Genomic DNA, 25,793 nt, shown 5'->3' with positions numbered 1-25,793 from the left:
CAGCACGCTTATCCAAACCTCCTCGCATCAAACTCCAACTCCAACTCCGACAGAAGAGAAGAGAAGAGAACAGAACGGAACGGACGACATTGGGGCCATAAGCCAAGACGGCACTCGCAGCACTCGCTCTGCAGTCCCTCGAGACTCGTTCAATTCAACGCTCCGGCTCCGCCGCTCTCGGCTCAGTTTACTATCCGGCCTCGTCCCGGTCAGACGTGCCAGCAACGCTTGTGCTACGAACAACCTGTGCGTTCTTTCTACTCTCTATATATTCTCTATATAGTACACCCATACGTGACAACTTGTACTTTTACGAGAATCGAGCCGGTCTACAACGCGAATCTCACTGCAGGATTTATTCAACGATTTTGTGATAAAAAGCGAGATATAACACTCTCGCTTCTTTCATCTTCTGCCTCTCGGAGAATACACGGCTATTCTTTCGACTCTCCGCATCGGACAGGACTCGCAGAACAACGACCCAAAGGATTTTTAATATTTTTTCCTAAGTGAACCACTTGGATATTTCCGTACTCTCTTTTTCTATCTTTGTGTGACCTTCCCAAAGTGGAAATAGTGATTTGCTGTTTGGACCCGAGTTTAATCGAGGAGTTGATCGAGCAACGGCAATTGTTTATGACGTTATGACGCTGATTCTTCAATCGCCGGTTCGTCGAACGTGAGTCGCGCGCTAACTCGCTCTTCAGCAGGGAACTATATATCTTTTAACTATTCACGATTCACGCGTGATTCCAACCTCTGCGAACCAAGGTGGATCCTTCTCTTCGCACAGAACCGCGCTACTCAAAACTTTCCAAAATTGGTGAGTATTTTCTCCGATGTATCTGGCTGCTTTTCAAACTCCACTGCGTTTCACGCATACCCTTGGAGCATCATACCGCGCGTTTTCACCTTCCCCCAGTACACGGTAAACCTACATACCACCGTTCATCCGTAAACGCGCAACGAAATCGAGCGTTCCAACTCGATATATTTTTCCCTCTTGCTTATTTTTTTTTTTCAATAAACCAACTACACTCGTCTAGATATTATTAATCAAAATTTCGGATTTGTTTTCGGTACTCTAAGCAAGCATTGCGAATTGACGGTGGGCGAGGGACGAGCGTGTTATCGAGGTTAAATTCTCCGTGGCTGGTTTCGCGACAATATGTGCAATGCGCGCATATAACACGGCTGTTGGCGTTGCGTCATCAGAAACTGCTTCTTGGAGTCTCGCAATTCATTACACTGGTATCTCTCGCTGGCTGCACGGTCAGGAGCATTGAACGGCTGTTAAATCTCTTTCGCTTGGTGAAAATATTTCTCGAGTCGAAACGTGGATGTATATATATATATATATAGGTATATACGAGAATGAAATAATTCATCCAGGACGAGACGTAGAAGAAGAAGAAGAAGAAGAAGAGGCACGTGTTGGTGGAGGGAAGCAACGGCTTTCGATCGATCGCGATCCTTGCGAGAAGCGGAACTGTCTCCCCTTTCCCGTCTGCCCTCCTTACTCACTCCCACCCCACCTCCTTGACACGATCGATCCCACCCCTCCGCGAAGAACGCACGAGTCTATAGCCGCCAAAGTGGGCCACGGCCTAATTTACGCCGTTCCATACTCAAATGTATCGCTGAAATTACTCTCCCGAGAATTGCCAGTATATCCCTAATCATCCATATAATTATAAACGAATCGCGTAATCGATTTTTGTACGTGTAAACGGGTAGCGCCGCGCGCGTATTTTTATCTCCTCGGTGCAAGGACGAGTATCGAGGAACGACGAACGACGAACGGTCGTTCGGTTTGCCTTTTAACCAGCGCGAACCGAGCGTATCTCCTCGTGCACGTGCGTGCCCTTCGCTCAAAGTCCGTGAGTTTTATTACGCTTGCACGGCTTATAAGCCTCGGCGCGAACTTGAGGGCACTGCAAATTAGGCCGTGGCCCACTTTTGCAACGACTAGACGCACTCTCGATAATTCCAGGGATTTTTACAACCTATATGTACAAACCTCTGTATATATATATGTTTTTTTTTCTTCCAAAATTCAATCCCGCAATTTTATTATTATCATTCTTATTATTACCATTACTATCAACGTTTCTTTGTGCAATAGAACCACTGCGAGTGTTGTATTTTTCCACGAAAGGATCATCCGTGTCTTGGAAATACTCTCGGAGTATCCGTGTCAGTCATTGTTCGAGCTATCTGTCATCCAGATGATTTAACGTCGCAGGAATATCTGGATTAGCGGTAACTGCTCTCCACGGAAATACTGGACGTGTCGCCATTATTAGTACACATTGCGAATGTAGGCGTGCGCATCTAATTTACACGACACATCTCGTATTGCTCTCATCTCGTATATAGATTAACCGTTACGTCATTCACCGGTTCATCGATCAAATCGTGCACGCTCTCTTCTCATCGATATATATATATATATTAATATAACGCTATTTTACGAATTTACCAAAGCTCGAGAAACTCGATCCCTCCTATAGACTCATCTTTCACCGAATTAACGAAACACAAGCTTTCGGTTCGAATTGTTAAAGTTAGACTTTGCGAAATAACGAAAATCCACGTACACGTGGCTATTGAGCACGCTCCACCATATACTGTTAAACTACATAAATATTTTATCGATCATATTAGCAAATACCAGCCTGTTGTTCGCAATAACCTTTTCGCGTTTCTATTATGCAACGAAGGTGAACGGTCTAGCGTAATAGCGTGCACGTGTTTCAGTCACGTGTCCCGAGACTAGTCGCAGAAACGCGAGGCTAAGTGCAAGAGCAGCAATGACTACGATGAAGACGAAGAGAGGAAGAAGAAGAAGAAGAAGCAGAGGAAGATTTGCATGAATCCTCGCTTCATCCGATAACTCACACCAGTGTAAAACTTTCCCGCTATTCCTTATTACATATATATATATACACCTATAAACAATCGCGATCGTCCCCTTGAATTCTAACAAAATGGTGAACCCCCGATGACCTTTGACCTTTACTCGGGCGAAAAGCGAGCGCACCAATAATTTTCACATACCAATCTCGTCTATATAATTGGCAAGCGTCAGAGATTTTCGTGGAAACTCGTTGGAAAACTTGCCGTTTCTCCTTGTTCTACCCATCAGAGTTTGGAAAGAGACGCGGAAATGGTTTGTTGTTCCACGCGGTTAATTACACGCGAGGCACGTTGGCTTCTTGGATTTTGCAACGATTTTCAACTGGAAAATGATCGCTGCATTATGTCAGGCGTTCTCACGTGCGCATTATACAATAGCGATGAGTTAATGCTTTTATGAGAGGAGCCTCCACGTTACCGGCTAATCACGTGTCGGAAACAGCGCGATACGCGAGAACACGTAAACAAGCTCGTGCACTCTGCCAGTCGCTCGCATTCGCAAATATAGAAACGCGATAATAAAGATTTTTCCTCGTGCACTGGTACTCTCTGCTGGTTACAAGTGCACCAAATAACTCGCGCGAGCCTTTCCACTATATATTAGTTATTGCCAAGTTTATAACGAGATCATTAGATACGATCGTATAATTAACTAATTAATTGCGAGCCCGTATGTGCGATTGGTCATCCAGCGAAATCCGCAAGATCGAACAAAGAACGAAGCGTGATTCGTTAAGCTCTGTTAAAATAGAGCGGTTCTAATATAAGCGAAAGAATAATTCGGTTTTACAAGAAGGATCGATGAAAAGAGGAATTTTTAGATTACACCTTAATTCCCGTCACGGTTTGTTATACGGTATATATTACGCAAGGTCGAAATAGGATGCCCGGGCATAACGGCACATGGCCAAACTCCGTTGGAGATTCTTCATTCATTTTTTCCGGCCTAGCAAGTTGTAATTCTCTAACGCTTTACCGCTCGTTTATTCCGATCTACGCTGGTCGATCCCACTCCACTATCGGTGTCTTACGGCCGACCGTTATCCGTCCCATTATCCTGGAACTGGACACGCGAGCCCCCCTCCCCACTCCCCGAATTCCTCGTGCTCAGCGTCGCGTCGATCGTCTGCCGATCACCCTCACCCCCCCCCCCCCCCCCCCTCCTCCCTTTTTTGTATATACTTTACCGCAGCAATACGCAATACGAAACTCGAACAAAATTCAAGCTCGGAGGCATCGTGGATGAATTTGATAAAGTGCATGGAATAATAAACAGTTCGAGAGGACGTTCTCGTCGAGCGGTGTATCAAGTGCATGTGTATATACGCGTGTGTGCTATGATCGCGGTGAGCGTCGCGCAAGAAGCAGCCACTGATACCGTTATCAAGCCAACGGAGTTATTTCGAACCGGTCCCAGATTTCGTTTCCCGTTCATCATGCAATTGGCCCGAATTAATTCCGAAAAGCACCACACGCACGAAAAACTTTGCTACGATCGTTTCACCCGCTCTGCACGTCCCGCCATTATACCGATTAGCTCGTAAAGACCGAGGAATCGTTAAATTCTCAGAAGTCCCTACGTGATAAGCATCGTTTTCGCCTTTACTGCCTGACATGGTCGCACCATAAAACGATCCTACCAATGCCAACCAGAGAAATAATCTAGCCTGAAAATGATGTTGCTGAATTTCCCGGAAAAAAATCATACAAACCTCTGAGGAATAACCGCGTTCGCGCAGCTTTATCCCCCATTGGAAAATGATCAAATTAAGAATCGAGAAAACGTGCAATCCGCTGTTTTCTTAGATTGCATAATGTACTTATTATTGGGAAAGAGAATGTGTACGCTTGAAATCTCAATGGAACGACAATAACAAAACAATTTACGATAACAGATATATGCTAAATTTACGTAATAAACGTAAGTGCACTGTTGTAATATAATCGATATTTTCGTAAATGTGTGTTTATGCATATATTTATTTTTGTTATTGTTTTATTACGTTGCTAGGAATTTTCCCGAGCGAATGACCTTCGAGCACGTATGGTCGTTTGCTGGAGAACACTTGGATAGGGGATGGACGAGGGCAAGAGATTGACAAAAGTTTGGAGGGGAAGTAAAGGATAAAAATGCGGATGCCAGAGTAGTTGGTGGATGAAACGCTGCTGAGCACACGTGCGCCGTTCACCGATTGCGCAATATCCCTCTGAGCAGCGCACGTGGCCAAGTCACATTTGCGTCGATAGCTTCGTATTTTTCCCCCACAGCGAAATTCTAGCCGATGTCAAGTACGGTATTCAAGTAGCGTTGCATAAAACACTTGAAATCTCAATTCCTCTTTAAATTGAGCTTTTCGAGAGAGAGTACGAGGAGAAAAACGACGGTTCTCCAATTATATCGTGTACGAAGATCGCTGAGGATCGTTATACAAGCTTCATATAGTTCTCCGTGATAAATCTCAAGTAATAATAATCAAAAACTGTACGCCGAGTTATTGATTTTCAGCAGTTATATATCATTCTTGGTGTTTTTCTATTAATTCTTGCATATTTCGACGATATTTCAACAAAAATCTCATACGCGTTACGTTTAATTAGCGATACTCTAATTTAATTAATCTACTTCCATGATAAACATTTTCCCCTCTATAATTTCAATAACAGACGTTAACTCTTTGTCATTCAATTTTTTCAGTTTAATTTAAACACTCTTTCTCACAATTAATTTGGCATCGATTCGTGAACAATGTGGCAGTAGCATTTATTATTAGAAAACCCGGTGTGTTTTAACTCGGAGTAAGATTGAATCCCAGCCACAATGCTTGGATTAATTAAAACTATATATATATATATACGAATTAGAGAACTGCGTTTGGAAGATTTTGTATCTCGTGACGCATGCGGAAATATTTTCCTGGTAGCCAGCTGGAAGCTACGTGACGTACACGTAAATAAATCTTTCAGGAGAATCACGGGCCAATCAGTTTTCCCCTTGTAAGAATTGCCTTCGCAAAAAATCATGGAACACACTAGCCACTGAGCTGGTTTTTCTGGAAAACTTGCAGCTCTTCTTTTAATCAATTGAAATGATTTTATTTATTCGCAATGGTAGCTTGTTTTGATTCGCACGCGCGGCACACACAATGACTGGCCGCCAGTAGACGACTCCAAAACATGAGTCACGAGCAACTTTTGTTATTCACCTTAAACTTTTGCTCACTCGTTACATCGAACACGTGGCGTTTTTAATTGATACGATCATTCATAGAACGATCTAGGAAACGTGAATCACGATCGACCGTTGGCTCTTCCCTGAAAATTCGCCAGGTTTTTATCCTATATATATATAAGCAACGATTCCTCGAATAGCGATCGAAGCATCGCGGGGAATCCAATTAGTCTGCCAAACGCTATATACTCTACGCATTGCACTGTTGTTGATCCTTAATTTATATAATAGATCGTCGCCAGAGCCAGAAGAACGCAATATTTTCGACTATTGCGAGGAAGAATCCGTTTATCAAAGCACCTGCTCTTTCGAATCGTTCCACTGCTCCTAATTAATCCAGTGTCTCATTGGTTTTTTCTTACGTTTTGCAAACGAGCGTTGCGTCATTATGACGCCAATAAATGACAGCAACGTGTCATTCCGTGAAAACTTCCTACCAGGAAAGGATGAACGGATAATTATCTGGCACGCCCATAAACAATTCAATAGACGTCTCACGCGAAATTTCGTATTGTTCTTAGCGACTAAGAATTATCGAACGAAACGGTTATAAACGCACAGCTTGCCTCCTGGATTCGAGATCCACTGCAATAATATTATTACGTAATGGCTCTAGCCAGTTATCAAATTCTTGTCACTTCCCAGAGCACAACTTTAGCAATATAACGCGCATAGATCACTGATCAAGAGGGGCGTTAAATGAATTTCATGGGACTAGAAACTCGATTCAACTGGAAGCCGATTTATCGGCGATTGAGTATTGATTTCATGAACTTTGTCAACATGTTTTTCATAAGTGTTTGGCTCATTAAATCAACTTGTCTGCCATCGCTGCACCTCTGCTCTAAGTGTATACACACACACACACGCGCACGCGCGAAGAAGGAAGGACGTAGTATAGCAGCGATGGCTAAATATGACTCATAGGGTTATATATGCTTGATGTGTGCACGTGTATGCGTCTATACGATGTTGCGCCGGGTGATTCAATTCCACGTAGTAGCGAGCCGATCGTTTACCCTCACGGAAGACTTAAGCACCTCCGGTCAAATTCGATTATTCATCCTCACCGCGATTAATATTCCATATACATTACAATGTATAATTAGACTCGTATTTTTTATTGCACAATCGTTCATGCTAAAGAGATCTCGAAATAAAAGCGCGAGCGTGGTGCAACAAAGTGGCCGGAAACTCCGAGGAAAAATTGAGCAAAGAGTTTCTAATTTATCGGAGGAACGTTGTAAAATCCAACGGGGGAATTAATCAACAGTGCTATTTTCTCCTTTTTTATAGTAATGATTTAGACTTTATTATTATTTGCATCATATTGCGATTATTCTCTATGAATCTCAAGTGCACCGCGTGTGTTTTTGCGTGAGTCATTTTGATCGATCAAGCGAGTCGTGCGAGGGTAGTTTGCCGTCTGCGCGTATAAATTGTGCACGTGACGAAATATCGCCGTATCCCACGTATACTATACTTAACTTCCCACCGGGTGCGAAAGACCTGCGAGAGGATTTGATAAGCGCTATTTGAAAATCCTCCGTCGATCTTCGCGCTCTGCAACGTTTTCTTTGGACTCTATTCTCAAGTGGAATTTTCGAGTTTAGCATCGCGCACTCTGCGCTATTGTGCGTTATATTATAGTTACACCAGTTCACGTGACTGGATTTGCAGAAAGACACGTGCGATCTTACGTAACACCCAGCTCTCATATACCTATATAGCTTAAAATTCCAACGAATTTACGAAGAAACGCAGCCCTTCGACGAGTTTCCCCCACGCGTGGATTATCGCTTTGCACGTACGTTGTTATTCTGAAATAAAAAATTATTCCCCAAACGACCTTCGGAAATGACCAAACACGAGACTCTGGAAACTATATACAGTTGCACCGGTTATTTGGACGCAGCACGTGTGGAGATTCACGCTTATATAATCGTACCACACTGTTTTCCATCGCAATGCTTGCACGCGAAAGCCACTTGCACTCGTTAACATCCTACACGTGTATTATGATAATATTAATAAGAAATAAAAAGCCGATGGCGACACTCTCGAGCGTTCGCCAAATGGAATATTTCGAATGCCTTATCGAAATGCAAGAACCACGCACTGCTGTACAAGTTATATATATATATATATATATATTTTCTCGAATGATTTCAGATGTTCTAAGAAGACAAATTATGGTGGCAGAGTTTGTCGCCCGTCAAAGTGGATCGCCCATCAATGGTGAGACCGCCTGTTTGAACAGCAACATGCCGGCGAGCCACACAATGGCGCACGGTGGCCACAGCGGACACGGCGGACACGATGCACACGGGCCGCTACCACCGCTGACCCATCCATCCCACCACACCGGACCATCCATTCAGCAACCTCAGCAGCCTCAACTCCAACATCCAGCAGCCCCACCCGTGCCCCAAGCCCAGCAACATCATCCCCTCCACCACCACCAACAGGCCCAACAGCAGCAACAGCAGCAGCAGCAGCAGCAGCACCATCAACAGGCCCAGCAACAGCAACATCTCGACTCGCAACAGGTGTCGCATCCTGAAAACTTCCCGCCAAATTTCGACATCAGAAAAGAACTTTTTTCACAGCGCAAGCAGCGAGAGTTCATCCCGGACAACAAGAAGGACGACAGCTACTGGGACCGGCGAAGACGCAACAACGAGGCCGCCAAGCGGTCACGCGAGAAGCGCCGATTCAACGACATGGTCCTCGAGCAGCGCGTTATGGAGCTCAGCAAGGAGAACCACATCCTGAAGGCCCAGCTGGAGGCGATTCGCGACAAGTTCGGCATCTGCGGCGAATCCGTCATCAGCACGGAGCACGTGCTGGCCGCTTTACCCTCGGAACCGCCTCTCGGCGTTAAGAGAACGAAGCTGCCGGCTTCGGCGCTGCTCTATGCAAGGACGCCTAGTCCGGTGCACACCTCGGTCATCCACCAGCCGGTCAGCGGCGGTAATGGAGGTGCAAGATCGCCAAGGTCACCGGCACAGCTCTACGTGCCGGAGACCACGGCTTACCCGGAGACGGAGAGCTTCCAGTATCCCTATCCCCATCCCATGCATCTGGACACCAGCAGCGCCCTGAACCTCTCCAGGGGACGAAGAGCCCAGTCGCCCTACGAGCTGTCCTCGGGAAGCGGCGACGAGGGTCCGCAGTTGGTGGTCAATTCTCAGGCGAGCGCGGCCAACAACAGTCTACCGCACAAACTCAGGCACAAGTCCCGTATCGGTGATAAGGACGCGGCCAGTGCCCTCCTGGCTCTTCAGGGTATCAAGCAGGAGCCTGGACCCAGAGCCTCCCCACCCTGGGACAACGAGGGGTCCAGCGACGAGAGGGACTCCGGAATCTCCCTCGGTGCCGAGTGGACCGGACCCAGCGTACCTCCGGTCCCGGTGCCGGAAACCGAGAGAGAGGTCAAGTCAAGGTTGGACAGACTGGCTTCCGAAGTAGCATCCCTCCAATCCTTCCTGCGACTTGGCAAACCAGCCGACAGTCTGCTCACGCATTCTCTTGCGACGAATCAGGCCGCCAACGGCCCATGAATCACCTCCACTTCACCTTTACCGCCTCTTTTTGGAATCCTCACACGGAGCTAGGGCGGGACAGCCTTGTAGCTCGTGGATCGCTCGATCCGACGCTTGGATGCCGAGCTATACTTACACGGACGGGGACCGGAACTTTTTTGCAGACGATCCAGCGCACGGATCGCGATCGAGAGGCTTGCGACTCCTTCGTGTCTCGCCTATGTGTGCCAGGTACAATATAGATGGGACAGTTGGAAGAGGAAGTTGACATTTTTACCGACTACAACGCCTTGGACAACGCCTTCGTTCGTTCCTTCATCTCTTTGGCTCTCGCGTTACTCCACTCTGGATACACACCATGCACTAATACCATACACGATTTAACGTACGAGATACGTAGGTCGAATGGCGCGAGGGCCAATAACACTTATCCAAGTAACTCTTTGCTAACCCTTTACTCACAGGGTACGTTCGCGATTCACTTTTGTCGTAATAGCGCTAGCACGCAGTATCGTATATATATATATATATACATACATTTAGTATACATATATACTATTATACATATAGTAGTAATTGCAGTAATACTATACAGTAGCTGTAGAGTTGTACTAGTGATTAAGAAAGTTGCGATATTTAGCTCGTAAGTAACTTATCTAAGGTTCTTATAGGGTATTCCTTTATATTATTACCATTAATGTTAGAGAGATGCCGTATTGGAACAGTCATATCGCGATCTGTCATATAAAGCGTGTTAACATTGATCGGACCAAAGAGAAGAAGCAGGAACTCACCTGAGAATCGAGTCTTATTACTTGTCGCGAAAACTATTCGTCTTCGTCTTTTCCTTCTTTTTTTTTTCCTCTTATCTTTACGATGCGATTGTATTTTTCTTTCTGTAATCCGGTTCCTATATCGCTCTTAATCTTACATTCGATCAATGCTTGTTCGTATCATTGTATAGGAGGCGAAATGCACCATCAGCCAGTACACTAGTTATTCCCCGAACGATACTTTGGGTTATGCAACCGGCTATATTCCACTACCGTCACGCTGCACAGCGATCAGCCCTTGTGTATCGCGCATATTTGCTCATTGCCGATGAGCACCGAGAAGAAGAACTCCTTTAGTCACACCCTTCGTTGATCCACTCCACCCCCTTTATGCTTCTAAACTTGCACACCTTTCTTTTAATTTCTTTCTCGCGAATTGTAACCTTTGGTATCATCTCTCTTTCTCTTCTTGTAACCTTTTTTATCGTCACGACCAAGTGGTGTTTGTAGGGCGCAAAACCGTATACGATTTAATTGTGAGAAGCGCGTGGATTTTTTAAAATACTTTTCCAGTGGCACGATCGAATCCCGATGAAAACACGTCTCGTCGCCTCTCTTACTCTCTGGGCTCATCGCTGTTCAGCCGGATAAACCGCTAATGTAAGAACATAGTGTCTTCGTTAATCGATAATTGTCGCGGGGATCTTGTTAAATATATATAATATACGGGATGATATGCATACATAACTATATTCTTTTCTTTGGATTTAAATGGCGACTCGCTCTATGGCATTTGCGAAAGAATTTCTGAATCTCCTGTGACACAGAGGCCTCTTCGCAAAGTCATGTAGTTAAGAAGATAAAAAAGAACATGCAACTATAACGAGGATCAATTCTGATGTAAAGCCAAAGCTTATTTATGAATATGAAAAATTCAAGTATCTTATTTTTTCGATATGGGGAAGGAAACGTATTTAAATGTAAAGAAAGCGACGGAACAAGCAGAGAAATATGCTAATTTGAAGATTTAAGTTTTTTAACCGCCAATTTCAGTGATAAGACGACGGTTGGTTGAAATTGCTGATGGAGGAGGAAGAAGAACGGGAGAAAAATGGCAAACTCTAGAGATCGGCCGTCACACGTATTGCAGTTGACGGTTAGAAGAGGAAATGATTTAGATCACATGTGATATATGGCGACGTAACACGAAAAAGCTGATAGTCGCTCTAGTTTTTAAATTTACATCTAATTATTTATTACTTGTTAATCTGCCCATGATACAACAGGGAATAACCATGTACTTTGTATAATATTGGTACTACTTGCTGTGGTGTTTATAATGTCGAGCAAATATTCTACTTCGATAAACTGAAAACTTTCTTTTTCATCAATGAAGGAAAACCTAGATACTAATCTGTAATATATAAATATTTTATACTGTATTTTAAGGTTCATAAGACCCATCAGAAGACTGTTTATTATAATTGGTGTTAATGTATGTCTCTCGTTTAACTTTTTTTATACGTTTTCGTGTATCTTCTACCTTTTGTATGATTTTCTTTATTTCAAGCAAAAAAACTAATCGATTACCAATACAATACATATCGCGAAAGAATTGGAATAGATAAATTGTGAGAAAAGGGAATCTTGAGGAACGGTCGACATGCCCGACTACTTACGTACACTGTAGAAATTAACAAATTATTTCAACTTCAGTCCACATGCAAAGCAGTCGAGACACAGTATTTTTGCGAAATTAAGATAAACAAGAGGATGACGATTTAGCTATTTCGCATTTCTTTAACGTCCTATCGTTGCTCTTATATTTTTATTGGTATGAAGAACAAATTTTGTCAAATATTTCAGTCGTCACGATATACCGTGAGTGCCTATCCACACACACATATATATATATATATATATGTATGTACACAAGTGAAAATATACACCAGTATGTAAACTGTGGGATGTGCATCGATTTTGCTCCCGAGATTGGAAAGAGAGATTCTCTATTGGGGTCGAAACATCTCTATTCTCAATTTTATGGAAGCAGAATCGATGTACGGGACAGTGTGCATTAGTTTACTACTGCTGCAAAGCGATGATAATTAAAAATTAATAAAACTTCACAGAAGAATTCTTGCTTTCATTGTAAAATAAGAAAAAAAGCTTCGAATACCAGTAAAAAATAGGAAAAATGCCGGCGTGAGTTTATTTGCGAATGGGAAAAGCTTTGAATTATATTTTATGACGAAGACAAACCTTCGATATTCACTAGCATTTATTTATATATTCAACATCGTTTAATGAAACATGAATTAATTATTAGCGTTAACTGGACTGACCACTCTCGCGATCATTAGTATCTTTTGAACCAGGATGCTCGAATTTCTACACGCTGTATCATCAACAGTTATAAATAATGTAATGTAAGCAGCATTGTAAATAATATTCCTCGATGAAAAGTTTGTCATTTTTGCAACACGAAGATCGCGGATTGAACGATCTGTAAATAAATGCACCTTTGCCAAATAGCAAACAGCAGCGTTTAAAATTTTCACGGCGCCTGCCGGAGAAGGGTAGTTGAATATTTTTCACAAAATAATCTTAACTGCATGCGTTTTTCAACTACAGAGTTCCTATATATAGAGATGCGACTTAGAAGGGTCACCAGACCAGATTCCAACGTAAAAACTTTTTCGGTTTTCCTTTCTCCGGCTGCTCGGAGATAAATAGTATTTAGAGGTAAGGGACATATCCGCAGCGTGTAGTGTATTTGTATATGGATATTGAAATAAATATTTTCAATGTTTTTGACAATAATTCCTGACTTCATTATTTACCATGCATCCTAATTATGTTACTGGCGCAATAAGTGTATAACGAACACAGATCGCTTTTTTTGTAACGACTAATATTTATTTAGTTCGTCAACCGAACAATGTTGCAAACTAAAAGCGTTAGATACCATATAAGCACTACAAAATTCAAGATAAAATGAAGTATTTCGATAGAGTATACAGAGTCAGTCGCTTGAAATGGCTTAACACATGCAGGTTAGAAAATGCTTATGTTTATCTCCATTACTGTTAAAGATATCAAAAATTTGCACAAAAGTTCCCTGAAGGAAAATATTTAAATGCTTCAAATCGGTCTTATGTGCAAAAATTTAATATCCTTTACAATCTCGAAGATACATCTTTTTCAATATATGCTCCGGCGTATATTAAGTGACGGGCCCTGTATATATGGTACAATTATCGCTTTAAGCTAATAGTTGATACAATTATATACATAATTTGTGATATTAAGAAAATATCGATTAAAACAGAAAGTGTGTTTTATACAAGTACAAATTCACTGGTAAAGACTAAAACTTGTTCGAATAGCCTAGTTGATAAAACGAACTCAGTATTTAAAGATTTATTTGCGTTTCTTGCATTTAGTTCTACCGCGACGTCTACGAGATGAATTGGGTCTTGCATCTGTCTTCTTTGAAGCTCTGTTAATAAAAAAAAAGTCAAGTTGATCATTAATTTAAACACAAATTTATAAAATTAAAATATCTTGTACACTTTCTATCAGATTACCTATGAACTCGGTTCACCGACACTGATGTGTGTTTTTTCAATGTCAAGTGCTGTTGTACCAATTCAGCTAATTTCCCTTGCTGTGCCAGCATTGAGAGAAAAGTGCAAATAAACTCATCATAATTGTGGGTTCTACGACAATCGTCGATCTGAGCGAGAAATCAGAGTTATGAAATATACAATAAATTAATTAAATACAATACTAGGGAAAAGAATTAAGGTACTGACTTTATATTTATTCCTCTTATCGTTCTCGTCCTTCAGACTTGTCTCGCATATGCTTATTTCATGCTCCAGATTCTTTAACAAAGCTAAAAGATCTTTTGGAGCAAACGTATGTGGCTCAAATAACTCTGGATATTTGGAATATAGTTTTGAATCAATTTTTTCAACTTTTTTCTCCTCTGTCACTGTATCACCATTGCTGGTCTTCACTCTAGCATGAGGTATTCTCACTTCGCCTGACAAGCATACTTTTTTATGCAAATGACTGCTGTCAGACACCAATCTCTTCCCATTAATATTGATGTTACCGAGGGATCGACCTATGATCAGTAAAGAGAATCGAGAAATTATAAGAAACTTTGACAACAATTAAGAGAACTTACTTAAACCAGCCTCATTTTTTTCGTCCCCTGCAACTCTAATAACAACGAATTTTTTGAAATCCTTTGTAGAAGTTGGGCTGCTTTGACCTGAATTCCAGCCCCATGCTAAAAAAAAAGAAGAAAATCATTATTTTCGAACAACAATTACTATTCATTATTAATAGTTTATTCAGTGATTTGGACAACCAGTCACAGAGAAAGATACAACAAAAAAGGCCGAAGTAACTGTACATGAAAAGGTGTTAACATAAGTCAGTGGAACGTGTGGGTGGGAGAACGTGCGAAGAGTGCATAAATGTATTTCGCGGATTGCTCTAAAAGTCAGTTTTGAGGAAGTTGCCGCTAGATAAAATTGTATAAAAATATGAAAAAACAATTGTTCATAGTAGCAATCATTATTGGCTTAGCAAAATCGTCAAAGTGTCCCGAGCCTAGAAAACCTCATCTTACAAGCTGTACAATATTTTACAAATGTGTAAATTTACCAAGTGATGGATACGTATGGGTTCCAGCAAAATGCACTCAGGGCTTGGTAAGTTTTGTCATAAGAAACGTATATAAATTCTTTCTAGAAGAATCGTTTAACTTTCCAAATAATTATCTCAGGTGTTTCAACCATATCTTCGAATGTGTGTCCTTCCTGGAGATATTTGGACATGCGATACTCTTGAAAATGACTTAAATTTAGTAACCAACAAATACGAGACACCACAGCCATTGGATCAAGAGCAAACAAGCTATTTAGGATACTCCGAAGATCCTTTGTCATTTTCTGATATTATCGATTCCTCGTATAATACTGACGACACGACAGACGCCTCGGTTCAATCCCTGGTAACACCTTTCCCTTTGATAGAAGACCAAATATCAACGGAAAAATTAGAAAATCCGAAAGACACAGCAACAACATCTAATAAACAAGAGATTCCGCAAATGAACAATTCATGGAATTTCTTTGTGCAAACAGCACAGAAGAATTACAACGAAACAGTTTTGCCATTTTCTTTATCCAAATTTTCAGCAGAACCAATTCAAATTTTTAATACTTTCCAACGTCCTGGAATTAATCAGAATAACATACTATTGAATTACCTCATCAGTACATATATCCATAAAACTAATTTGGAAAACAATATAACCACTGACATGAAACAGACAAAAAATATAACTCGAGAAACTGGAGAAAAAAATAAGCTCAATACGACCAGTATAAACTTTAGTGCAAACATTCCTAATTTGTTGCAAAGTAGTACCGAAGCGGACAACAATATTATAATGATTAGTGATAATTTAGGTAATGCGCACTATTTAACAATAGATGAATACAAATCTAAAGCTGATCAATTTGACTTGGAACAAGTGAAAATATTGCCATGTACGAGTAACGTTCGCTTATCTAATAACACAGATTGTACAAGATATTATACGTGCAATCCGAAAACCGCTACAATCTCTGAATTTAAATGCCCGGTACATACTGGCTTCAACGAATATACGAGAGTATGCGATGTACAAAGTTACAAAATCTGTATTGATGGAAAAAAAGATTTTGCTCCATTAAGTATACTATTGTCAAATTTAACAGCCGAAGAAAGTAATTCCAGAGAATCGCGTGATGAACAGCCCTGCTCAACAATTGGTAAAACAGAGGATCCAATATCGAAAAATCACTATTATATTTGTTACTCGTCATCGGACAACATTAATAAGAATATAAAACCCGTACGAATGTTATGTCCAAAAAATTTAATTTTTTGCCCAGAAAAGAAAGTTTGTACTTCCGCACAATTATGTTAAGATTACTCATATCTACCTTGAGTTGGTGAATTAAATGCCGAACCAATCTCTGAAGAAGTATCGGTGCTAGAAGAACTATGAGCTGGCGACGTTTGAATTTGAAGGGGAGTGGCATAATCAAGGGCGCACATCACAACTTTCTCCATAGCACTGTAAAAATAATATTTTACTTAATTCCTGTTCAAAATAAAAAATTATTTCATCAATGTTTACCTAGAATCACTTTTTCTACCAGCAGTTGTATCTTCATTGTCCGTCGACATATCATTACATCTTTCCACATTAATAGTCGGTAAAGTTGGCGATCCTTCCCCATCTGTTTTACACACGGCGATATTATCGTCTTCAGTTTTAGGTTTCTTTTCAACTGTTTTTTCTTTGTCATAATCATTGCCATTTTTTTCTCCATTATTCTCCTGAACCTGACTTAGTTTTACTAATTGCTGCAGTGCTTCTAATACAATTTGTCTATTAGTTTTTAACATGGTTAATTTGTGGGATATTGCTAAACGTCTATCTGGTACAACAGCCATTAGATTGAAACGAATGTCTTGAAGCTGCTCTCCTGTTGCCATACCCAGACGATCTGTTATTACCCTCCTAAACTGCTCTGTCCACTCCTCATGCTCTTTCCATGGACCATGATCCATAGGATAAGGCTTTAGACCATCCAATTCAAACAATCTACCATTGATCGGTACATAGCTGACGAAATGAAATGCCTCCCCTGTAAATCTACCTGTAGAAACTCCAGTGTTTTTATCTTGACGCCGTTTAGCTTGAGGCATTGCATGAGAATTATGGGCACAAGCCAATTCAGGTGTATTTCCTATTGCCCAACCTTTATTTTCCGGACACATACCAGATGTGTGCATTTTTAACCTAGATAAAGTTGTTCCCAAATGTATGTTGGGACAATTTAGTAAAACTGATAACAATGCATGAGTAGCACAGCTATTAGGAACTACCTGTAAATCAGAGAAAGTTAATACATGATTTTCATGATTGAAATACAAAAATGTAATAAAATTAACCTGTTGTGCAAAAAATATATTGTTGACGATATCTTCATCTTTGACAAATCCTTCGTCTTGATCAACAACTTTGCGTCTAGACCTTCTTTCTTCGATCCATCGAAATAAGAAAATAAAGCCATAAACTGGACCTTCTAATGATTTTTGTAGGTCATATATTTCTTCCACTTGCACTCCTTTTACTCCAAAATCTTCTAGTAAAAGCGTAAACAAACCTTCCCATGAAAACAAAAAATTACATTAATACCAATATCAAATTTACATGGGGAAAATTTTTAATTTTTGCATAAAAATATTCTCACCAGGATCACTTTCTAGCTCTAGCCAACCTTCAGTTAAACGATTGATGTCCACGGGCATTATTATTTGTTAATAGTTGTATTAATTGAGTAAATTGTTGTTTTAATCATTGAACAAGGGTACTGAGGGTACTGTCAGGTAAAGACGCCACAGCTTATATCAGCTGATACGTTAAAACTATCAGAACATCATTGATATGATTCGTTACTCATAATCCAAAATGGTCCTCCTGAACATCCTGAAGGAAGACAAGGAAAACCCATCCAAACCCATCCTTTCCTCCCCACTCCTATCTTCATAGTCTATAGTCTATTCTTTTCTTATGCACAGGAAAGGTAGCAGTGGCAGCACTCAGCAAGTAGCATAAGGAAAGTAATTCATCCAAAAGTTTTACTTTACCAGATTTTGGTAAATGACTGACTTGTAATATTCTACTTTACCGGAGTCCGTGAGAAGTGGACGACGTTGTTTGTTACCTTATTACACAGTTTCCTGTTTTATCGTTTTTATCACATCACAGTTCACAGTTTTTCTATCCTCTATCTAAAATGGCAGCCACTGCAAGTGCAAGCATGGAATGTTTAGATTTTTTAGAGTTTCAGGTATACTTTTCTAAAAATATGTTATATAATATTACTCAAATCTTTGTATTAAATATATTTATGCTACTCTTGTATACGTCATTTATTTTCATTCATACATAAACTTTCGCAAATGGAGTAAGATTTTGTATACCGGCTATTATGTAGGATTCCCGCTTCCCTTTAATATTTTTGCTATCCCGTAAAAGTATATAAAGTTATTTATATAATTTCTTTTAATTCATATTTTTTTCAAGGGGGAGAGCTATTTTCTTTTTCATTTTATATATATGCAAATACATATTATTATACAAAGAGGTTATCTTTCCATTCACCTATGTTTATACTTAAAAGTTTCCTTTTAAAAAAGTTATGAAGGAAACTTTCACTGCCAAAAATTGTTCTGCTTAATTTAATTTTACAACATAAGATACTTCCCTTAATATTGTAATATAAATATTTTCTATATATGTTAGTAATTATTTTTTTGTTTTCTTTTTAGAGCACATTACAGCAAATGAGACAAATTGATGATAAAATTATTTATATGTTAAATTCAACAGTACCCACTGAATCATTTAGGAGTCAGATAGACCCTACAGCTACATGTAAGGATTTGTTTCATCAAATTCAGTCTGGACATGCTAAAAGAGAAATAGCAATTAAAAATTGTATCAATAGTTCCAAAGATAAAGTAAAATATTTAAAAAGTAGGAAGGAGGCAGGAGAGGATACTCCTGAAGTTATTAAGAATTTAAGGAAGGAACAAACTAATTTACGTTTACTGGAAGCTGAATTAGGAGTGGAAGAAGTGGTAAAGAAACGAACGCTTCAAGTATATTATGAAAAATGCAGAAGCTATTTCAAGCCTAAAGAAAGAATTAGTGCCTAGAATTAATAGTGAAAATTCGATAGAATGAAAATACAAATGTAATATACATTTATCTGAAAGCTTACTAATTGCTGTAAATGTAATTAGTTAATTCTGGTGATTTTATACTGTATTTTGGTATGTATTAATTATATACAAACATACTAAAATTAGTCCCAGAAATTGTTTATGTTTCTGTAAATAAATCTTTTCATGCCTACAGTAATAATGATGTTAATATAGGTATGATGGAATAAATATATAAGAATTTCTAATCACTTCCTGTTATTTTCGTTTTTTTTTTTTGAGTACCACAAACATAATGTACATATAAATATTAATACAAAATCTTTTATATTAGCATACTATTTATAACCATAATCAACAATAATTTAATATCCAAATAATATCACTTGATCATGTTTTCAGAAGAATATCATTTACAAACAATTCTATTATGCTTCTTTCTTACAATTTCCAGAAATCTATATTTTTACCAAATTTATAAGTTTCTTTAGTTTTCTTTCTTCGCTAAGCTCTGCTGATACTCCTCTCTTATCTTATCTATACGTCTTTCTTGCTCCTCTAGTATATTTACACCTGATGCTTTTTCTTTTTTTGCTGTATATATTGTGTATATAGATGCGAATATTGTTAAAACTATCATGTAATTGCATGTTTTAACTCTGGCTTTTGCTCTTGAATTCATCAAATTTGCCTCTCTAGATAGTATAATTTAAAATTAAATTTATATTAGCCTAATACATTAAGTTATTTAAAATTATATAAAGTGAAATACATACGATATTTCATCTGGAACAGATTTCATATTCGGATATCGTTTAATCCATACTAAATAGAGTTTATCAAACCATGAAACTCTATAATAAGTTTTGACTGGAGAGAAATTGTTACAAAATATTAATATCTACCTTTTTTAAGATTAGATTTATAATATCAACACTTCATTTTACCATATCCAGATTTTTCATAGCTTGAAGAATTTACAGGAGGTTTCGTAGTGGTAGGTTTAGAGGTATTTGTAACTTCTGGCTTTGTCTCATGAAGGCTAGTGCTTCGATGAAATGCTCTTAAGTGTTTAGAGAAATATGAGGTAGACATTTTTCTGAAATAGTATTTTAAATTAAGTATAGTTTTATTGCAATTATAATTTTTTTATTAGAAAAAGTTAACAAATTTCATAGTTTATAGTCAAATCAACAATAATATACATTATATTACTTGAAACTTTCTATTATATATATTCTAAGAATTTATTGAAATCCTTGTTTATAATTAATGCATCCTTGAGATAAAATTACTAAGATTAAATTTAAAGTGCGCTTCACAAAGAGAATTTAAATTTGAACTCTTATATATAATGTAAGGTTGCCTAATATTTTGTCACTGTTTTTAAACATAACGTATTATATCAACTTTAGTAAATGAGATCAATTAATTTTTACAACATCTATCATACGAAGTATACTTTACGTTAATGAGTATCTGCAATGAACTATTAAAATCTCTTTTTATCACTGTTATGGCTTACGATTACACGAATACGACCAAGGACTTATGACAATGATTAGGAGCTGTTAGGAAGGATAGTGGGAATAGTGGGATCTAGATCAATTTGGATAGTCTGACCAGACACAGCAAAGTACATAGATGAAGAGATAATCTACCCTACTGAGTTGAGCACAGTTGGTCACCTGATCATACTCAAGTGCGCAATTTTGCGCGCCTCCTATATTTCTTGAGTCAGATAAATTACTAATATACCGACTAACGATAAAGCGATTTTCGAACATCTTATTTTAACAATAAGAAAAAGCTTTCTCTCTTTTTCAAATATATTATATAAGAGTGTTTCACTTAGTTCGCCTTAGAACACGGACGTAAAAGTTTATTTATCTTCGTAACTAGAATAGATATCAATAGTTAGCGTATACTTTTCTGGATTTGATATTAGAAAATATTTTCAAGAAACACTCCTATGCAAAAAATGAATATCTCTTAACTTTTCTAGGCTGACGGTAAAGCCCCTTTTAAGGGGGGGGGGCTTCGAATTAAAAATATGGCACCACCTCCCCAACGACTAACACAAAGGAGCAAAATTGATTGAAAACAACTTCAAAATTAATGAAGCTGGACGAGAAAAACCTCAACGATAATGGAAAGATCATTTTTTATCTACTAAAGTTCTACAGATTTGTAATTCGATATTAAGGGGTAGAGGGGGTAAACAAGGGTTGTAATTATTTATGGAAATTATTAGGACTTATAATTTCTAAATACAAGAGCACCTGAACAGTTTTATTGCAAGAGGAAAAATATTATTCGGAGATCGTTTGGTTGGCTCCAAGGAAAGTCGCTTTTGGAACGTTAAAAAATCCTGGAATATTGTGTGCGTGCGACAAATATGTTATAAGAAGCAAACATTTTCCTAAATTATAGTAAGAACATTTTAGAACCAAAACACCGGCAGCCTATATGGATTAATCTTTTATATATTTACGCTGAATGTTCTGGGGAGAATTTAAGTAAATACCCCGTATATATATTGACTATTGACGATAATACGTGTGTGTGTGACCAACGATCTTCTTATTTTTTATTCTTATATTTCAGTCATAAACACATCATAAACTAAATAAGAAAACAAAAATAATTATTACATTATCGAAATCGATTGTTTTGATAGAATTCGGCAAACTTCTCTCAAAAGTCAAAAAATTTTGAAAGCAAATTTTTGTCAATACTTCTGGCCAAAAAAATTCCTGTCTTATTAATTAAAACCTATTGACAGTACCACACAAATAAAGTAAACCCCAAAGGAAAAAAGGAACAAAAAAAAAAGTAATGGAGCCACATGATGATGAACCAGATGATGTTAAGAGAGCAGCGTCAGTGGAAAAAGAGATTAAAAAAGGCATAAAAGATGACACGTTTGAAGGTTATCCACGTGTACCAAAGAAAAGAGATAAATGGCGGCATTGTGCAAAACCAGCAACAAAAAAGACCAGAATACACGTATAAACTTTTTCAAGAATAACCTCTGTATTTTTGACAAATACAAGTATTTAATAGTAAGACTTGAATACAAACGTTATAATTATTTTTTGTGAATGTAGAGAAGTACTAAGGAGGACGGCGATTGTTGTCAAACGAGAAGGGACAGACTCGATGCGAATAAAACCAGGTATACAACCGTCATGGTGTTCGAAAAACCCTGCCAGCTACCAAAACTGAGGGTGATACCCAGGCACTGCCTATCAAAACAGGAGCACATTGATATGCTAGCTGCACCTAAGTAAGCAATATAGTCGCTTTTATATTACCCCGATGATTTTTAAAATTTTTATATTGTCCTAAATCCTGTGTCCACGACCCGAAAAATCCTTCCGAGTTCTAATTCCCAGAAATATACAGCCAATGAAATTATTATACTTCTCCGTTAAAACCGTACATTGATTCGCTACATAGTTCCCGGAAGTAAATCTCGGACAGATTTCTTGAATGGTGAACAAAGGACTTTATTCATTGATTAATATTCGTATTTAGATTCAGATGTCCACCGACCTGTTCCGCGAAAGCGGTCAAACGAAAATTAAAGCCAATCTCAGCGCGTATAAATGATCTAGCAGCTCCCACGAAGAGAAGACTGTTGATGACTCTGCAGGAAGACTCTGCGAAATTGCCTCCTGAACTGGTGGACAACTTAATTAAAACTATGGAAAATGAGACTTGTTTGACACCAGAGTAACGTATCATATATAGTATATATGTAATGATATAAAAACGTAAGAAGTCGTGATGAGGGATGAGGTGTAAAAGTGGGTTTTTATTTCTACAGGCAAGCAGCGAAAATAGTACGTAGCAAAAAACGCAAGAAGGAGAAGCAGTCGTCGCAAGAGACAGAAATTTCGCCAGCAATTAAAGGAGTGTCGATGAGAAAATCGCACGGGCATATGGGTCAAATGAAAAAGTCGAGGTCTACGAGGATGAGGAGGAGAATAGGTCCCATGAACTTAACTTCGGGATTCGACAGAGACGCTGTAAATTGTCAGTATTCGATGGCGGAGCGTTTTGTACAGAGTATTCTGGAGTGGAAGTGTCCGATTCCTCGCGAAGAGTTTCAGGACATATCGGAAGTGATCCTAAGAAGGCTCACTTATTTGTTGGAATACGTTCCGATGGGCGAAGAGGATCGAAAATCCCAACAAATGCGTTTTCTGGCTGATCTGGTTGCCTGTTGGATATCCGGAGTTCTCTTCGAGGTCGCTGATTCTCATAAAAGAGAGATACAGGAGGAATGCGATAAAAAGAAACGTGAAATGGAGGAAGCAGGGGATGATGACGACGATGATGACGATAAACGTCGGGGCAGGGATGATGACCTCGACTCTAGCGGGGACGAGTACGAAGATGGGGATGATGAAGATGAGGATGGTGGTGGTGGTCCTGGCGGCACCGGGAGAGGGAAGAAAGACAAAGCCGGAGGCGATGATGTTGGTGGAGATGGCGGTAATACCGGCGACCGAAAGCAGGAGAAAAAGAAGGATAAGGGAAAAATGGGCAAAAAGCCAGATGCGACTGAGGAAACTGACGAGGTCGAAGGGGAGAGAAAGAAAAAAGAGGTCAAAGATCAAAAACAAGCAGCGGGTGGAAAGCGCGAAGCGGATGTGAAGGAGAAGAAGGTGGATAAAGTTAAGATAGAGCCTGAGCCTGAAGCCGTGCCACCGGCGAAGGATGAAAAGAGACAAGATGGTGAAGAAAAGCCCAAGAAAATCAAAGAGGAGGAGAAACCGCCGAGTGACAATGTTGCTATAAAATTAGAAGAACCTTTACCGGGTCTTGGTATTGAAGAAGCTATAAAATTAGAAGAATCTGTAAAATTGGAAGAAGCTTTACCGGATCCTGAAATTGAGGAAATCAGCGAGGTACCAGTGTTAATAGCAGATGATAGTACACTTTCGGCAGGTGAGCCTGTTTCAATTCCTGTAGATGACGGTACTGTCAAGATATCAGTAGGACCACCATCACCTATAGTCTATAAAAAGGAAGAGACTATTGGGGAAAGTAAGACTAGTCAATTGTCAGAGGAACCGGCGATCCTTGTTATACCAAAAATAACGAGTTCCATTGATGACACGAGCGAAAGCTTAGCAGACGACTTACAAGAATTCGACTTAGGTGACGATAAAGAAGAGATGGAATACGAAGCCTTTGATACAAAGGAAATCATTGGCGATGTGAAATTACAATCCACAGAATCTCTCATTTCGGCCAAACCTCACGTTATTCGAACGGAAGACGACGAATCAGGATTATTGAAGATGCATAGTATCTCGGCTCCTCAAGCTAAAGGGGACGATCTATACTTATCTGAAAAGAATGTCACAGAAAAATATATGGAAGTTCCTAAGAAAGGCCAATTTTACAATAATCTCGTACCGTGCCCGGATAGAACTGGACTCTGTTCTGCTGAAGCTAGGAAAAAGAAAAGGCAATATATGAGAGGGGCTGAAGGGCTCGATCATTTGATGGAAATAAAATCTCAGTGTGTACCTACGAAGGCTGAAAAAGAAATTCATATCTCTACTCGATGTAGAATACCATGCTGTAAACCACAAAACTTGGAGGATAGTCCCCTTACTGGATGTTGGCCACAAACGAGGTTCGACATTCCTCAGCAAAAAGAATTATCGAATCGTTGTCAACCAACGATGTTACAGGAAGATGAGAGAGAAAAGTTAGAATTGTTCAGGGAATGGATAAGCGATACCAGTGAGAAATTGAGAGGAAAACCTTTGGTCAGTTCACCCGATAAAATTGGCGATTTTTCTAAACTTTTCAAGACCGATCTGCCATTCGTTACATTTGGTAAGATATTCCACGTGATTTATTCAATGGTAGAATCAGCTCCGGAGAACAAGGGCGACGATGCAGTTATCAATCGAATCCATCGCGCGGTCTTGGCAAAGCTTCTCACGCTCGTAGAGTGCGAAGATTCGAACATGCTGACAGATACATTTAAAGACGTTATGGATGTGGTTTGCGGAAAAATTGCTGCTTGGCTGAAATCGATTTTAAACGAATCGCAAATTTCGTTTTTAGAAAAAAATCCAGCGGAAGTGGAATCACGAGAAGTTCGAGATTGGTCCAAGTGGTTGACGTACGTGAGTGAGTCTGCCAATGACTGGAGCTCTTGGCTGAAGAGGACTTTGGAGGAAGCGAAGAACATGCAGAACGAGATTACTCGGGAGAAATATCAAACCTGGGCAAAAGCGGTTGACAACGATGCGCTATCATGGAGACGTTTTCACTTGGAAACGCTTCATCGCGCTCATCAGAATATTACAATGATGTCGGGTAGAGACGTGATCAGCGAGACTCATAGCAGTCCCGTAAAAACTAGAAAAATATCAATTTGACATAAAATTGTAAAACTATATGATGAGAAACGATAATTGAATAAAAATGTGTAACACGGAAATTGCACTGAGAATATTTATTGTCAATTACAACAATTAGATGATA

General features: G+C 39.3%; 6 protein-coding genes across 7 annotated transcripts; 4 read left to right on the top strand and 2 right to left on the bottom strand.

Moving 5' to 3' along the window:
- The first annotated feature begins 62 nt into the window (after positions 1–62).
- On the top strand, positions 63–10,324 carry LOC136773978 (uncharacterized). 2 transcript variants are annotated; one of them, XM_066728003.1, is made up of 3 exons: positions 63–823; positions 8,321–8,697; positions 8,758–10,324. In XM_066728003.1, the coding sequence occupies exons 2-3, from the start codon at positions 8,341–8,343 to the stop codon at positions 9,709–9,711; spliced, it is 1,311 nt and encodes a 436-aa protein (XP_066584100.1). In that variant the 5' UTR covers positions 63–823; positions 8,321–8,340; the 3' UTR covers positions 9,712–10,324. The 2 variants fall into 2 exon arrangements, with proteins under 2 accessions (XP_066584100.1, XP_066584099.1); XM_066728002.1 differs by having other exon boundaries at positions 8,321–10,324.
- Positions 10,325–10,414: 90 nt separating this feature from the next.
- On the bottom strand, positions 10,415–18,071 carry calypso (ubiquitin carboxyl-terminal hydrolase calypso). The gene is made up of 8 exons (XM_066728001.1): positions 17,798–18,071; positions 17,496–17,710; positions 16,675–17,429; positions 16,478–16,611; positions 14,665–14,769; positions 14,285–14,601; positions 14,057–14,205; positions 10,415–13,968 (listed from the first exon to the last, which is right to left on the bottom strand). Exons 1-8 carry the CDS (start codon positions 17,853–17,855, stop codon positions 13,890–13,892), a joined length of 1,812 nt encoding a protein of 603 aa, XP_066584098.1. The 5' UTR covers positions 17,856–18,071; the 3' UTR covers positions 10,415–13,889.
- LOC136773524 (uncharacterized) lies at positions 14,960–16,461 on the top strand. Its single transcript, XM_066727261.1, has 3 exons — positions 14,960–14,984; positions 15,051–15,196; positions 15,271–16,461. The coding sequence occupies exons 1-3, from the start codon at positions 14,960–14,962 to the stop codon at positions 16,459–16,461; spliced, it is 1,362 nt and encodes a 453-aa protein (XP_066583358.1).
- A 146-nt stretch (positions 18,072–18,217) lies between the features above and the next one.
- Positions 18,218–19,525, top strand: Ccdc58 (Coiled-coil domain-containing 58). The gene is made up of 2 exons (XM_066728005.1): positions 18,218–18,397; positions 18,879–19,525. The coding sequence occupies exons 1-2, from the start codon at positions 18,344–18,346 to the stop codon at positions 19,266–19,268; spliced, it is 444 nt and encodes a 147-aa protein (XP_066584102.1). The 5' UTR covers positions 18,218–18,343; the 3' UTR covers positions 19,269–19,525.
- Positions 19,526–19,545: 20 nt separating this feature from the next.
- On the bottom strand, positions 19,546–20,900 carry LOC136773979 (protein FAM162B). The gene is made up of 4 exons (XM_066728004.1): positions 20,742–20,900; positions 20,222–20,373; positions 20,051–20,144; positions 19,546–19,969 (listed from the first exon to the last, which is right to left on the bottom strand). The coding sequence occupies exons 2-4, from the start codon at positions 20,367–20,369 to the stop codon at positions 19,762–19,764; spliced, it is 450 nt and encodes a 149-aa protein (XP_066584101.1). The 5' UTR covers positions 20,370–20,373; positions 20,742–20,900; the 3' UTR covers positions 19,546–19,761.
- Positions 20,901–22,370: 1,470 nt separating this feature from the next.
- On the top strand, positions 22,371–25,728 carry LOC136773976 (uncharacterized). Its single transcript, XM_066728000.1, has 3 exons — positions 22,371–22,563; positions 22,815–23,012; positions 23,107–25,728. Exons 1-3 carry the CDS (start codon positions 22,466–22,468, stop codon positions 25,685–25,687), a joined length of 2,877 nt encoding a protein of 958 aa, XP_066584097.1. The 5' UTR covers positions 22,371–22,465; the 3' UTR covers positions 25,688–25,728.
- Positions 25,729–25,793: the final 65 nt, after the last annotated feature.

This window comes from Prorops nasuta, unplaced genomic scaffold (genome assembly GCF_024137725.1).
Source record: "Prorops nasuta isolate Cenicafe-Biocafe unplaced genomic scaffold, Cenicafe_Pnas_1.2 PNAS00005, whole genome shotgun sequence".
Taxonomy (NCBI): Eukaryota; Metazoa; Arthropoda; class Insecta; order Hymenoptera; family Bethylidae; genus Prorops; species Prorops nasuta.
This window is presented reverse-complemented; position numbering and strand designations above follow the sequence as displayed.